Source organism: Gopherus flavomarginatus, chromosome 2 (assembly GCF_025201925.1).
Source record: "Gopherus flavomarginatus isolate rGopFla2 chromosome 2, rGopFla2.mat.asm, whole genome shotgun sequence".
In the NCBI taxonomy this organism is placed as follows: domain Eukaryota; kingdom Metazoa; phylum Chordata; order Testudines; family Testudinidae; genus Gopherus; species Gopherus flavomarginatus.
Genome location: NC_066618.1, coordinates 263,655,479 through 263,671,628, shown reverse-complemented (window position 1 = coordinate 263,671,628; position 16,150 = coordinate 263,655,479). Strand labels below are relative to the sequence as shown.

Here is a 16,150-nt window from a genome sequence, read left to right as displayed (position 1 = left end):
CTTACATCTATCACCTATGTGCTGCTGTATTTTGTATTGACGATTGCATTATTGTATTTTTAAGTTGGGAAGACTAGAGGCTTTTGCACCTGCTTTTGGTGGAGTTGAGGTGTTAATTTTGGATTTGGACGATTTTGCTCATCTGAAAAATGAACTGACTTTTTGTCCTATACTATTTCAGAACGTACCTTTTAAGATAATATTGTTGGATTGGATTATGGTTGTATATTGACCTGTATAACTGATCCAGAAGAGGACATGATGTCTCCCATTTAATGATTGTATGTAGGCTGCTCTTCTGTCTCCCTAGCCCTGGAATGATTAAATGCCATGCCTAGGGTCTGTTCAGTCCCTTTCTTTAGGCACCATTTATTGATTTCACTGACAATCTTTAGCAAACACCAAAAATAAAATAGTTCAGCATAAATCCAACAGCTGCCTTTCCCCTGACCCAGAGGCTTTCTTTCCAGAGCTTCCCTATTCCTGGCTGCACTTTCCGAGGCCTCCTAGAGAGCATCTACATGGCAATCCACCTTCTCCAGGGCCTCCCCCTGGAGCTAGCCTGCTTTCTATGGGTCCCCCATCTCAGAGTTTGTCTACACTACCGCATGGAGTTGATCTAAGATGCGCAACTTCAGCTACGTGAATAGCATAGCTGAAGTCAACGTACTTAGATCTTCTTATGTGGTGTCTTCACTGCGGTAAGTCGGCAGCTGACGCTCTCCCGTTGACTCTGCTTGCGCTTCTCGTTCTGATGGAGTACTGGAGTCGACCGGAGAGTGCTCAGCGGTCGATTATCGCATCTATACTAGACATGCTGTATCGACCCCTGCTGGATCAATCGCTGCCTGCCGATCCGGTGGGTAGTATAGACAAGCCCTGAGAGTGAGCACTTTCAGCCTTTTATGGAGGCCTGCACAACTTGTAAAGTGGTGAGGGCCATATTACTCCAAAGAAAACAGCTAAAGGCTGAAACCCCCGCTGCCCTGCCAAACCCCCCCCCCCCACCTCGCACCGCTGAAACACCTCCCCCCCCCCAGCACCACCCTCCCTGCGAAAACAAACCCTCCTTCCGCAGCGCCATCCCATCGAAACAGCAGTATTGAACCTTGGTAATATGTTATAACGAGCCCCTAAGGTAGTATAATTAAGGTAAAAGAAAAATGTCTTTTTGCTAGAAGTAGAATAAGATCTCTCCCCCCCCCCCCCCCCCCCCCCCCCGTAATCAATTGCCCCATTGAATGAATGAGGTATGACTGAGGATGGCTTAGAAGGCAGCACCTTCAGACAGCTGCAACCCTTGGAGAGGGGATGGGAGTCAGACCAGATCAGTAGAACAGGTCAGCCACCAACTCATAGCTTGTCTCCTCAGCCCCCCACCCCCTGCTTGCCTCCTCAGCCCCCCTCCCTGCCTGCTCACTCACCTCCTCAGCCCTCCTCACCTGCCGCCAGCTCACCTGCCCCGCCTGCCAATGCCCGCATGCTTGCCTCCTCAGACCCCCACTGTCACAGCTCACCTGCCCCCCGCTCGCCTTCTCAGCCCCCCTTTCTCCAGCTCGCATGCTCACCCCCCGCCACTGCCTGCTTGCTCACCTCCTCAGCTTCCCACCCCCCTGGCCAGTGTTGAGGTGCCAAAATCTTAACAACCGGTTCCCTCCTCACCCCACAAGGGGCTTGTGCCCCCTCCCCGGGACTCCTGCCTCATCCAACCCCCCACATTCCTTGACATCCCCCCCAGGACCACTGCCCCATCCACCTCCTTCCCTGTCCCCTGACTACCCCCAGCAACTCTTATCCAACCCCTCCTCTGGGTCCTGATGGCCCCCCTGGGACCCATGCCTCATCCAACCACCCCTTCTCCCTGTCCCCTGACCATCCCCGGAACCCCTGCCCCTGACTGCCCCCTGCTTCCCAATCCAACTCCCCCTCCTTCTTGACAGCCCCCTTGAGACCCTTGCCCCCATTCAACCCCTCTGTTCCCCACCCTCTGACCGCCCTGACCCCTGTTCACGCCCCCTCCCTATCCCGCTCCCCCCAGCTCCCTACCTCCTTACTGTGCTGCCTGGAGGTGCTGGTGGTGCTACAGCCGTGCTGCTCAGCTGGAGCCGGACCATGCCACCACCGCGCAGCGCCTGGAGCACTGGGTCAGGCCAAGCTTGCAGGCCCCCCACCCCCCGCTTCTCATGAATCAGCTGTTCACGTGGGAAGCCTGGGAGGGCTGAGAAGCAAGCAGTGGCTTCACGCTGAGGCGGAGGTGAGCTGTGATGGGGAGCGGTTCCCTTGCTCCCACCCCCTCCCCCCCCGGTTACCTGCTGCGGTGTGGGTGGCCCCTCCGCCCCAGCTCACCTTGGCTCCGGCTCCGGCTCCCTGAGCTTCAGCATGAAGTTGCCACTTGCGTCTCTGCCCTTCCTGGCTTCCTGTGCGAACAGCTGATTCGCGGGAAGCGGGGGGAGGGGAGAAGCAGGATGGAGCGTTCAGCAGAGGCGGAGCGGCAGTGAGCTGGGGCCAGCTGCTGTGGCTCACCTGTCCCCCCGCCACTGCCCGCATGTTCGCTTCCTCAGGCCTCCTCCCTCGCTGCCGGTTCACCTGCCTCCCCCTGCCTGCTCGCCTCCTCAGCCCCCCTCCCTCACCTGCCACTTGCCTACTCTTCCCTCCCCTGGGCCACATGTTGTGCAGGCCTGCTTTATAGGAATCAGATGCTCATCAGGCAGTCACCCATTCCTAGCTTGGTCGATCCCTCTGTGCCAGGCCCAATCACCTATTCTAAAATAACTGTGCCCCAGAACTGTACACGCTTGCCTCAGGCTCCCCAGCCCCTAAAGGGGAAGACCACCCCATTATAGAGTGCCTGTGAAAATCCAACCAAATGTGTCAAAACCACCATACTTGCAGGGCTAGTACCCTAAAGATCATCTTCTAGCTTGCAGAATGTGGTCTGCAAATCCACTGCCTTCTTGCTGTTTAAAAACCTACTGGATACACACTTATGTTCTCTCTGGTGGCTAGAGGAAAGTAGCTGAATAAACCGTTTGCTAATTTATCTTTTTAAGTGGGGGGAGAAGAAAAGAAACCTCCCTATTTGCATATACCCAATGCTATGCACTAAGCTTTGCTGAGTATCTACATTGCCTACTGATGTTACCTTTGTTCTTCCTCATACCTTTCATTACCTTATTGCATCATGTCCTAAAGTAATTTGTAAGTTTCATGGGGTATAGGTCTTAGTACATTTTGGAATTATTTTAAAATAATCCATAAACATGTCCTCTCCTACCAAAGACTTAGGTGTGGATGTGAAAAAAGCTGGATATGATACATAATTCCTTACTACTGGATCTTTAAAGTATATCTGAGGGTTGATCCTGGCTTTTGAGGTTCCTCACACACATTTAGCCCCAGGCCACCAGACTTCATATGTCACAGGTATACCACTTGACATTCAGACTGCTGTAGTCCTCAGTAACTTATTCAGTTCTTTGCACCAATGTCACCTCCTGAAAGTGGGGGGAGAATTGAAAATCTGGTCCTTTCCTGAACCAGTATCTTGTTTCCCTGTGGCACTGTAGCGCACTCATACATGAAAACTGCACATGTACACTATTGGAGGAGATCTTGAAAAGCCTGCTTCTCCCTAAACCAGTTGGAACTGTGTTATTGTTACTAACGGCACTCTACTACTGAGGCTCACTGACTACTGTGAAGAAAAGGATGCCATCTGATAGAATAAGATTTTATATTGACTATAGATCTATAAAGAAGATTGTTTTATTTAATGTAGTGTATACGGATATTAATCTAAATGATCTTATCTTTTTTTCCCTTTTGAGAAATAATTTCTGTGCTATGTGCTAAAGAAAAGGTGGAGTCAGAAAGTTAGTCTGTCAAATATACCACATGAGTACCTGTGTAGTTCTAAATGGCTCCATTATGTCAGTAGTTCAGGGACCAATTTTATGCCTTGTATTTTTTACTTCAGTGGAGATTGAACAAAGGTTAATTTAGTTCAAGATGTTGTCACTTTCATAAGCCCTCTTCCAAGAGTGTTCTCATAGAGTAGGGGAATCAAACATGCAACCCACATAATGTATTTATTGGCCTACATGACATTCAGATTCTCTATCCTCTAAGCATTCATTTAAAAAACCCAAGTCTCTAGCCCTACTATCTACAGGGAGAACCTTCCAAAAGTGTAACTGATGCTTCGATGTTGGCCTAATTCTGCAGATAGCTTGAAGCCATGACTTAAGAGTGTGAGCTACTTCTTCCATCCCCCAAGCTGATACTCATTCAGATTAAAGCCCAGTAATGACACTTCAATTTCAACATTAGCAGTCTAATCAGTGATCATTCTGGTGGATGGAATGAAGTGGGCAGTAATGAAGTGGAATGGACGAGCACACTTGGCTGAAAATTGGGAATTTCTTGAGGGATGGAAATGCTGAGAAAATTACAGAAGACTAGTAAATATGCAGAAGTGGGAGTGAAACAGGCAAAGGAGGATAGAGAAAGAGAAACAAAGCATATAGACAGACACTAAAGAAATTTACATAAACTATACTTAAAAGTAAGGTTGCCAAGTCAAACACTCAGAAGATTGGAATGTTAGAATTAAGGTTGCCTGTGCATACTCATTGTTAGTCTTTAATTATGCAGTCACATATTAGTTTTTCCATAGTACCCACTCCTTATTTTACAAATGCATAGGTATTCAATGTTGCTTTTTATTTTCATCATTCATTGTGTGGCTCCAGACTTTACTTAACACACACCATCCACTGAATACAAAATTATTTCTGTGGTGTTCTCCTCATAGTATACGAGTGCTTCACAACCATTTAATGAATTCATCTTCATATCTCCCCTCTGAGATTAGGTGGTATTATTACTTTACGTCTGAGGAACTGAGACAAAGAGAGAGAGAAGATTGAGTGAAGTACCCATGAATTCTGGGTTCCCAATTTGAGAAGCCTAGAGCCTGATTTTTTTTCAGCCTAACTTCATTACCAGGAAAATTGGTTGAAACTACAGTAAAGAACAGAATTATCAGACATACAGATGAACAAGATTTGTTGAGCAAGAGTCAACTTTGCCTTTGTAAAGGGAAATCATGCCTCAGTCATCTATTAGAATTCTTTGAGGGAGTCATACATGTGGACAAGGGTGATCCAGTGAACATAGTGTACTTGGACTTTCAGACAGCCTTTGACAAGGTCCCTTACCAAAAGGTCTTAAGGAAACTAAGAAGTCATGGGATAAGAGGGAGGGCCTGCTCATGGGTCAGTAACTGGTTAAAAAGACAGTAAACAAAGGGTAGGAATAAATGGTCAGTTTTCAGAAAGGAGAGAGGTAAATAGTAGTGTCCCCCAAGGATCTGCACTGGGACCAGTGCTGTTCGACATTCATAAATGACCTGGAAAAAGAGGTAAACAGGTGGCAAAATCTGCAGGTGATATAAAATTACTCAAGCTAGTTAAGTCCAAAGCAGACTTTAAAGAGTCACAAAGGGATCTCACAAAACATGTATGTATTCTGAATTGGTTTCATCCTGAATACAGGATATCTTCAAATCTTAGGTTCTGAGTGATCCGTTGTGATTTAATAGGGTTTTTTAGTTGTGCCCTAGCAAATCACCTTTGGAGCCTTTAAAAAGAAAAAGAAATGTCTCACTAGCTGTCCTCCAGTCATTTAGTACAGAGGATGATTTAAGTGAGAGCTTATGTACAGTTAGTAGTTCTGCAATTTCATATCTGAGTTCCTTTAGAACTTTTGAGTGAATACCGTCTGGTCCTGGTGACTTATTGCTGTTTGTTTAATCCCAAAATCTCCTCTACTGACACCTCAATCTGGGACAGTTCCTCAGATTTGTCACCTAAAAAGAATGGCTCATATCCTTTTCAGTGAACACCTATGCAAAGAATTAATTTAGCTTCTCCGCAATGGCCATTACTTCCTTGAATGCTCCTTTAAACACCTCAATCTTCCAGGGGCCCCACTGATTGTTTGGCAGGCTTCCTGTTTCTGATGTATTTAAACATATTTTTGCTGTTAGATTTTGGGTCTTTGGCTTTTTGCTCTTCAAATTCCTTTTTGGCCTGCCTAATTATACTTTTACGCTTGACTTCCCAGAGTTTATGGTTTTCTCTTTTCCTTAGTAGGATTTCGTTTCCAATTTTTAAAGGATGCCTTTTTGCCTCTAGCCATTTCTTTTACTTTGTTTTTAGCCATGGTGGCACTTTTTTGGTTCTTAGTATGTTTTTCAATTTGGGGAATATATTTAAGTTGAGCCTCTATTATGGTGTATTTAAAACGTTTCCGTGCAGCTTGCGGACATGTCACACTTGTGACTGTACCTTTTTAATTTCTATTTAACTGGCCTCCTCATTTTAGTGTAGTTCCCTTTCTGAAGCTAAATGCTACTGTGGTGGGCTTCTTTGGTGTCTTCTCCCCCCCCCCCCCCAACGTTACATTTAATTATATTATGGTTGCTCTTACTAAGCAGTTCAGCAATATTCACCTCTTGTATCAGATCCTGTGCTCCACTTAAGACTAAATCAAGAATTGCCTCTTCTCTTATGGGTTCCAGGACAAGCTGCTCCAAGAAGCAGTCATTTGTGGTGGTAAGAAATTCTATTTCTGCATCCTGTCCTGAGGTGATATGTCAATATGGAGATAGTTGAAATCCCCAATTATTATTGAGTTTTCTATTTTTATAATCCCGCTAATCTTACCATCAACATCCTGCTCAGGGGATTGGTGATTGTATACCGCTGTCAAACTTGAACAAGTTTCTACTGAGGATGTGTGAGTTGTCATTTGAAGGTTCGTAACTTGACCAAATTTGAGTGAATTTTCATAGGGGTGGCAAAAGGCACATCACTCACACCAGTGTGTGTGAGAGGCATCGTCCTCCCCTCCCCATTGTCTCCAAAGCATGCGTGTACTAGAGCTTCTCAACAAAAGAGTGGCAAGAATTATTGTAACATGGGCTAAAACCACTTTTCCCTAATCTTGTTGTTGCTTGGAAACTTCTGAAAAGTTCTAGTTGAAACTTTTTAAAAAAAAAATTAAGTAAATAAAAATGAAACTTTTTTTTTTTTTTTTTGACAAACACCTGGCATATGGAGAATTGCAGCTTGAACATTTTAAGTTTGGGAGAATTATAAGGAACTGAAAATAGGGTCTGATAATGAACATTTTAGACCAACTTAACTATAGGAGTGTCACTGGCATAATTCCCCACTCTGAACCTTAGCGTCCAAAAGATGGGGTACCAGCATGAATTCCTCTAAGCTCAATTATCAGCTTAGAACCTGTAGCGCTGCCACCAACCAGGAATTCCAGTGCCTGGTACACTCTGGTCCCCACAAAACCTTGCCCGGGACCCCCAAGACCCAGACCCTCTGGATCTTAACGCAAGAAAAGTAAACCCTTTCCCTCACCATTGCCTCTCCCAGGCTTCCCCTCCCTGGGTTACCCTGGAAGATCACTGTGATTCAAGCTCCTTGAATCTTAAAACAGAGAGGAAAATGCACCTTCCCCCCTCCTTCTCTCTTCTCCTCCTAGACTCTCCCTGAGAGAGACAGTAATCCTAACACAGAGAGAAATTAACCTTTCTCTCCTCCTTTCTCCCCACCAATTCCCTGGTGAATCCAGAGCCCGTCCCCTGGGGTCTCACACCAGAATAAAAAAAAAACAGTCAGATTCTTAAACAAGAAAAGCTTTTAATTAAAGAAAGAAAAAACAGAAAAAAATATCTTTGTAAATTTAAAAAAATGGAATAGGTACAGGGTCTTTCATCTATAGACACTGGGAATACCCTCCCAGCCTAAGTATCAAGTATAAATAAAAATCTTTTCAGCAAAATACCAATTTGAACTCCTTCCAACCAAATACACATTTGCAAATAGAGAAAACAAGCATAAACCTAACTTGCTTTATCTACTTAGTACTCACTATTTTGAATCTATAAGAACCTGTATTGGAGAGACTGGAGAGAAACCTGGTTGCACGTCTGGTCCCTCTGAGTCCCCAGTGTGAACAACAACCAAACACTAACAGCACACACACAAACTTCCCTCCCTCAAGATTTGAAAGTATCTGGTCCTCTGATTGGTCCTCTGGTCAGGTGACAGCCAGGCTCACTGTTCTTGTTAACCCTTTCCAGGCAAAAGAGAGATGAAGCACTTTTGTTCTATTAACTCTTACTTATCTGTTTATGACAAGGAGGAACTACTAGCTCTCTTATGATAGTTACATGTTTAATTACATAAAGGTCATATTGCACCCTTGATCTTTGTGCTAATCCTGCTGATAGAAGTGGGTATGCCAGTGAGTGCAGTGGGAGTATAGAGTCCTGATTTATACCTCATGGATTGCAGCTTGAATATTTTAGGGAGAGATCTTCACCTCTGCTTCATTTCCTTTATTCTGCATAAAAGATCTGGAGTGTGGTATAAAGAGACCTTAAATGTCCTATGTCCAGCTGGAGGAGGATAGCCATAATGCTGTTTCCTCAGATCCTGGAGGGCCCCACAAGATCTTGGTGTAGGGATTGGGGATCATGTATCCAAGGTGCCTGTTGCAGGTGAGGGCCATAGAGCTTGCTGCAGCTCACTTGGCTATGTCTACATATGCTGCAATCACACTTCCCAATTGCAATGTAAACGTTCAAGTGTTCCTGTGCTCTGAAATGCTTAGAAAGAGATGATTACTTACAGAGAAGATGCGCTCTGTACCAGACTTACCCCTTTTCTCCATAAAGACTGTTATATGCATTTAGTTTTTCCTTATTCAGGCAGCATTTGTACAGTGTTGATTGGGTAAAAGTTATTGGTTCCCAACCAAATTAAAATATTACCTTTTAAATCTGGGAGACATTTGGAACCACAGTGTGTAGTTCCTAAGCCTTTGAATCTTCTTATTCTGAGGCTTCAGGCACCTTGTCCAGATCACTGAGGAGAGAGAATCAGAGCAGGCACACTCTGAACTCCTGCTTAGCTGTTGGCTAAATTGCACTGTAAGTATCTTCAATATGAGAGTGCTTCACTGCCTAGAAACAAACTTTGTTCAGAGACAGGGGAATGGAAGTTACTGCATGGTCCCTGAGGATTCTGTCCCATCTGTGGCGCACTCCTTGGATACATGCTCTTGTGGGTTCTGTTCAAGCTCAGATCTTTCAATCAATTAGGTGTCATAAAGAGCGTCTCGGAGATGTTTGTGTAAATGTTAGACTTTAAGCTGTTTGGAGCTGGGTATATATCTTAGACGCTATTGAATAATAAATATTTCTGATTTCTCTGAATTGTCTGCCTATTTTCCCGTACATCAAGTTGCATTTATAGTTTCTCTTTATTTGACACTTTTTGTATTTGAGCTTTTCCCCCTCCCTTTGCTTTCTTTTATTTGAGAATCATGTGTTTGTTTTAAATCTAAGATCCCACACCCTTAAATGCCCTGGAAAATGGCATCTTTCCCTTTTGCTGTGGGGTTGGAAACAGTTTAGTCTTAGATAGGTACTTGTTCCACCTGATGTTTGATCATTGTTAAGGCTATAAGATTTTGTCACGGATATTTTTAGTAAAAGTCAGGGAAGTCCGTGACCTGTCCCTGACTTTTACTGAAAATATCCATGACAAAATGGGGATTCTGGGCAGCTGGGTGTGGGCTCCAGGGCCCCCACCACCCGTGGGGCCTGGGAGCTCCATTGTCCCCCTCCACTGGTGGCTGGGAGTGGTGGTAGTCCCTGCACCTGCCACCTAGAAGTGGCGGGGAGGTTCCCTCCTCCCCCCCCCCCCCCCCCGGGCAGCAGGGAGTGGTGGGTGGCGGTGCTGGCTAGAGTCACAGAGGTCTTTGGAAATCACAGATTTCATGACTAAATTGCAGCCTTAATCATTGTTTGCCCGCGTTACCCTTCCTAGCCAATATATGTGACATATGGTGACAAGACAGGAGTAATGAATGCCCTTTTCTTTCCAATAATCAAAAATGAGTGAGAAATGTGAGCAAAAAGATACTGTACTTGGATTCTATGGTAATGGATGGCAGCATAAAATCCTAAAGTAGTTTGTTGAATTGAGGCTGGCCCCCACAAAATTGTAGTGCAGTATCCTGGCATCTTGTAGTGTTTGTACTGGGTTTCATCACTACGTAGTAGTGAGTAGCTGGTATAATATATAACTTTGTTGCCTACTGATGCAGTGGCCGACAGCGAATTGCACAATTTGTCTGATGACTTGAGTTCTGAAATGTAATTTGAGTATTAAGTGGCAGTCCATGTCTTCACGTAGTTATGCTGCTGTGGTGATTTCAAGTTGTGTAGTATGTTGGAGAAGCCACACAATGGTAAGAGATTGAGCAGAATAAATCATGTCACAAAACAAATATGCTGCTTAAGTGAAGTTTGCATATAATACAGGATATTTTTCATATACCATGCACTCTTTTTTTGTTGTTGTTGCAGGTTAAGGGAAGTTTCAGAGAAGCTGAATAAATACAATTTAAATAGGTAAGATATATTAGCCATTGCTGTAAAACCATTCAGCAAAACACTTTTTCTGACAAGCAAAAGTTTACATTGTAGATATACATTTCTACTACTAATGTTTTACTTTTTTGATATATTTCTGAAAAAGATAACTTGTGTCTGGGTAGGAAGTTCTAGCTGTTGATTATCTGTTAGTAGAGCACCCATCTCGTAGAATGAATTTAATTTGGAGTATAGGCTCCACTTTTTATTGCTGACTGAAATAAAATATACAATATTGCTTTATCACCTTTTAAGGTTTTGTTTTGCCTTTTCTGTGCTTAATGACTGAAAATACATCATATTTGCTTCAACTAATGTACATTTTTAGTCATTTGAAATGTTTTATATCAGTAACCATCATTGCACATTGCTTCTTCCATATACCACTTTGTACAATTTTTGTTCAGAGTTCAAAAGTTTAAAAATGTTATACATGCTCACTTTTTATTTTCAGCCACCCCCCTTTGAATGTATTGGAACAGGCTACTATTAAACAGTGTGTAGTGGGACCAAATCATGCTGCATTTCTTCTTGAGGTAAATTGCTCAAATCTGTTCTCATAACAAGTTTGAAACCATACGGTTAAACATAATGCTTTTTAACATCAAATTTAATCAGCAACTGAAGACTTGATTTTTCTCTACTGCCTTGCATTTCAGTTTTGGACACTTGTTTTTCTTATGTTAAAAATAGGACGGTAGAGTCTGCAGGATTGGCTTTTCAGTTCAGCCAGACAGACTGGAATTGGGTAAACCTGACAATAACGATGGGTAAGAAAATACCCTTTTTGTACACAGCAGATATATGAAATGGATAAATCTGAATTTTCTTATATATTTGTCTTTGAAATCTATCCTCAAAATTTAAAATGAATGCTAGTACCATGTAGGAAATCTTTAGATATGCTACAGTGTTTGTGATTATGTCGCCAAACAGTTCAGTTCTAGCTTGATAGTTATATTTTTGTGTTGAAAGAAATGCCATACTTAATACCAAAATGATAAACTTCCTACAGAATCTCTTTAACATAAAAAATAACTTTCTGAAAGGAACAGACTTAAGTGTTTAAGCCCCATATTGAACCTACTCTGAAAATGGTCCTGACTGGAAGGACTTTCATTGACTTTAGCCCAGGTAAGTGCACTTGATAGGACTACTATCAAAATAACTCTAATCTGGGCTTAAAACAATCTTTTTAATGCTAAAATAGCAAGTTGTTGCCTCTGGTTTACAGAAATAACAGTGACAATTGCAATCTATACATATACCTTAAATTAAATGTGAAGTTCAGAGGCTACCTCAGTTCAAAGTAATTAGAGTTATATGTGTTTGCAGTTATTCTGTTGAAAAGACTTTTTTTGTAAGAAGAAAACAATGGATTGCTGACATGAATATCTATTAGGCATGCTTTCCATATCTCAGTATACACCTTACTATTTTGCAGTTAGAATAGTTTGGAGTATTCCCCAAGGGTGTTGCTTAAGCTGGTATGTTACCAGACTAAGTCCCTGAGATTTTAGACCTGGGATTCCAGGTTTTGTTCTTAACCCATTTGGGATTGTTTTGTGACTGATTTACCATCTTTTACTTTCAGTTCAAAGTTGAGCAGTGGCTCAGGGGCAGGAAGGACATCCAGGCCAGGCAGGACTAGTGACTCCCCATGGTTTCTGTCTGGTTCTGAAACTCTGGGCAGACTGGCAGGCAACACCCTTGGGTAAGTTTTGATAGGATTGAGGCTGCAATCTTTTTGTACCATATTTGGGTATGTGTGTATACACATATAAATTGTATACATTTTGTATGAAAGAAGTTTAAATGCAGCAGTTGTTTAGCTAGGGCACAACTAAAAAACCCGATTTATTAAATCACAGCTGATCGCTCAGAACCTAAGATTTGAAGATATCCTGTATTCAGGATGAAACCAATTCAGAATACATACAATTAAAACTCAACTCATACTATTGGTTGTGTTGTCCTTTAAGAAGTATTAGTGTTTGAATTTTGGGTCATTACTAATTTTTAGGGGGACGCTGTCTATTTAAACACCACACTTCTGTTGGAAATCTTTTAGACTACTAGTATTAAAGTAATACTTTAACATTTTTAAATTAAAGGGATTACAGAGGGGAAAAAACTGTGGTTTATTTTGTGCATTTTTCAACAGCCTGTTCATAGTTTTATTGTTTGCCCTTCTGTGTACCTTAGTTGGTTTCCCATGTTTGTGTAGGCCTTTCACACAGTAAGAGGAGACAAAGTCCTTTAATAATAATAATTTAATAAAAAGGAAAGTGACTGCAAAACCACAAAAATTGAGACAGGAATTTGGAGGAATACTACACAATTTTTCATTTATTTCAGATTGCTTGGATTTCAAATTGATGGTGTTCCATTGAAATCAAATGTCTATATATCCATGTAAATTAGTCTTCATTATTTAATCATAGTAGATTTTGCATTCTGTGACTTTTTAAAGACCTTTTGAACAGGTCCACATTTTGTTAGTTTATATTTCAGTGGATATTACGAAATTCTGTAAACACAGTCCTTGAACATGTGGGAAAATTTGCAGCATGGTTAAATAGAGGAGAGGCAATGGTTTTTGTCCAAAGTGGAATTTGTCGCTTACTTATGTCAAAGAATAAACTAACGTTAGCTAGTGCTTTGTATGATTAAAATGAAAGAAATGCAACCCTTAAACTAGAAATCCTCTCATGATCCACCTCCCATATCTGCTTAAACTGAAGTTAACCATGTTATAACCAGCCCACATTAGCCAGAATAATTGTTTGCAGAAACTGTTTTGTGCCGTTCTTTAAAAATGGCTTCCTAGCTAGGGGAAAGTTCAATATTGACAGGACCATTAGAAATTAGGCGAAGATCTTCTTGGTAGTCCATCGATCCGATGATGACAAATCTGTGCAGATCGTCTATTGTTGGCCTCATGGTGTGCCCTCTGACTGTACAAGCCAATTCTAGAGGTGCACATTTTGCTGGAGATGGTGCATGGGAAGTTCACGGTCAGTGGATTGTGCGCTGCTGATGCTCTGTGATGTCGTTTGCATGCCTCTTGTAGATGCTGGCAGCGGTCTTCCTCAAAGGCGATGCAGGTATTTCTAACTGTTGCATGCCACTGTGTTCTGTCGCTGGTGGCGTCCTCAAGGTCCCTAGGTTTGATACTACTGTACTGCAGATTGGCTTTGATGGTGTCCTTGTAACGTTTCCGTGGGCGACCTATATGCCTGATGCCCTGGGAGAGATCACCATACAGAAGCTGGTGGGGGATTCTGTTGACATCCATGCGGCTGACATGACCAGTCCAACGTAGCTGTGACTTCATGATCATCATTTCGATGCTTGTCATCTGGGCTCTCTTGAGGACCTCGAGATTGGGCACTGTCTTGCGGATCTTCATGATGTTGCGGAGGCAGCGCATATGGAATGCTTCAGTTTGCTTGATGTGACACCTATACAATGTCCATGTTTCGCACCCGTACAAAAGAGATGAGAGAACAACAGCTTTGTACACAAACAGTTTTGTTGACATCCGGATGTTGTGGTGGTTTAAAACTTTGACACGCAGACAGCCAAGTGCCTGGCTTGCTTTGGATATTCGTGTGTTGATCTCATTATCCAGTGATCCATCACTGGATATGACACTACCCAGGTATTTAAAATTCTCCACTACTTTAAGATGAGTGCCGTCAGTGGAGATACTTGGGACAGAAGCATTTGATCCAGGTGCAGGTTGATGAACTTCTGTTTTTCCGAGGCTGATAGTTAGTCCGAAGAGTTGAGGCCTCAGCAAACTTGTTGACAATGTGCTGAAGATCATTTTCAGTGTGAGCCATGAGGGCACAGTCGTCGGCAAAGAGTGCCTCGAGGAATTTCTGCACTGTCTTAGTCTTTGCATTCAGGCGACAGAGGTCAAAAAGTGAACCATCGTGCCGGTATTTCAAGTATATACCTAGGTCCAGATCTTTCATTGCATGGTTAAGGACGCATGCAAAGAACAAGTTAAATAGGACAGGCGCGAGAACACATCCTTGTTTCACGCCATTGGTGATGTTGAAGGGGGCTGATGTGGCTCCATCAGACATGTCTCTTCAACTTCACATTGCTCCCTCTCGGCACAAACGCCTTAAGCATGTGCGACCTGCTTTCAGCTTAGCCAAACTGAAGGATGCTCAGTGTTTCAACAATTTCCAGAGGAGTCTTGATGTCAAACTAACATCCCACGGACAATTGATTGGTACTGTAACCGAAAAGTGGGACCAGTTCGAGCAGATAGTGACTGACACAGCAATAACATCTCTTGGACCAAAGAAAAGAACACATCAGGATTGGTTTGAGAACCAAGAAGAAATATGCTCAGCACTGGAAGTAAAGAGAACAGCCTTTATCGAATGGCAGAATGACCCCTCCTCAGTCTCTAAACGGGACCATTTCAAGTACCTTCAGAGCAAAACACAGAAGGAGCTCCGTCAGATACATGACAACTGGTGGGAGAGCAAAGCCAAAGAAATTGAGCATTATGCTGAGACTCACAACTCAAAGATCTTCTTCAGTGCTATTAAGACTATGGATCTTCTAAACCAAGGACCACCTCATTGCTCTCATCAGACAACACAACGCTGATTAAAGATAAAGAAGGCATCAACGAAAGATGGCAAGAACACTTTAGCAACCTTCTCAATAGACCATCAACCGTGAATAATAATTTCCTCAATGAAATTCCACAACAACCTGCTCTGACAGATCTTGACTTTCCGCCCACGACAGATGAGATTAAGAAAGCTGTTAACCAGATGAGTTCAGGAAAAGCTCCTGGAAAAGATGGGATACCAGCAGAGAGATACAAAGCAGCAGGTCCAGCAACATTAGCAGCTTTCTACAACGTGATCATCAGCATCTGGGAGGATGAAAACATATCCGGGGACCTCGCGATGCCACTATTGTCTCTCTTTTCAAGAACAAAGGCAGCAAAGCAAAATGTGGAAGCTATAGAGGCATATCCTTCCTCTCCGTTGGTGGGAAGATCATCGCCCGCATCATCTTGAACCGCCTAATAGCCAGTATTTCCGAGGCAAATCTACCTGAAAGTCAGTGTGGTTTATGACCTGGCCAGTGCACAGTCGACATGATGTTTGCTGTCAGACAAATACAAGAGAAGTGCATTGAACAGAATATGCACCTGTATGCTGTCTTCATAGATCTGACAAAGGCATTTGATACCGTCAACAGGGAAGCCCTTTGGACCATTCTAACAAGACTTGGCTGCCCAAGAAAATTTGTCCACATTATATGCCTTTTTCATGACAGGCGAAGTATTGTCTGATGGAGCCACATCAGCCCCCTTCAACAGGCAAAGATAAGCTTCATCTAATTCAGTACTAACTTGCGTCCAGTCCCCTTTCCTCCCAAATATTGCACCTTCTCTATTGTTTTATCTCCTGGAATGTACAACTTCGTACATATTAGTATCAAATCTCTCCTTGCTGCTTCAAAGCCTCTGCTCTTATTTGACCAAGTTATTGCATGGTTGCTTCTATTCACTTGTGTTTTTGCTGTCTCTCCCCAATTTTGGTGGCATCAAGAAATTCATGGTTGATGCTTACACCAAAGGAA

The 16,150-nt window shown here is 42.9% G+C and overlaps 1 protein-coding gene across 12 annotated transcripts in view; it reads left to right on the top strand.

Moving 5' to 3' along the window:
* Positions 1–16,150, top strand: part of UBR5 (ubiquitin protein ligase E3 component n-recognin 5) — a 151,970-nt gene that overhangs the window by 14,196 nt on the left and 121,624 nt on the right. For 11 of the 12 annotated variants that reach the window (XM_050940474.1, XM_050940482.1, XM_050940476.1 and 8 more), the window contains exons 2-5: positions 10,460–10,504; positions 10,980–11,061; positions 11,219–11,295; positions 12,120–12,239. In XM_050940474.1, coding sequence (XP_050796431.1) covers positions 10,460–10,504; positions 10,980–11,061; positions 11,219–11,295; positions 12,120–12,239 — 324 coding nt within the window. The remainder of the gene's footprint in view (positions 1–10,459; positions 10,505–10,979; positions 11,062–11,218; positions 11,296–12,119; positions 12,240–16,150) is intronic. The other variant, XM_050940483.1, reaches the window with a different exon arrangement.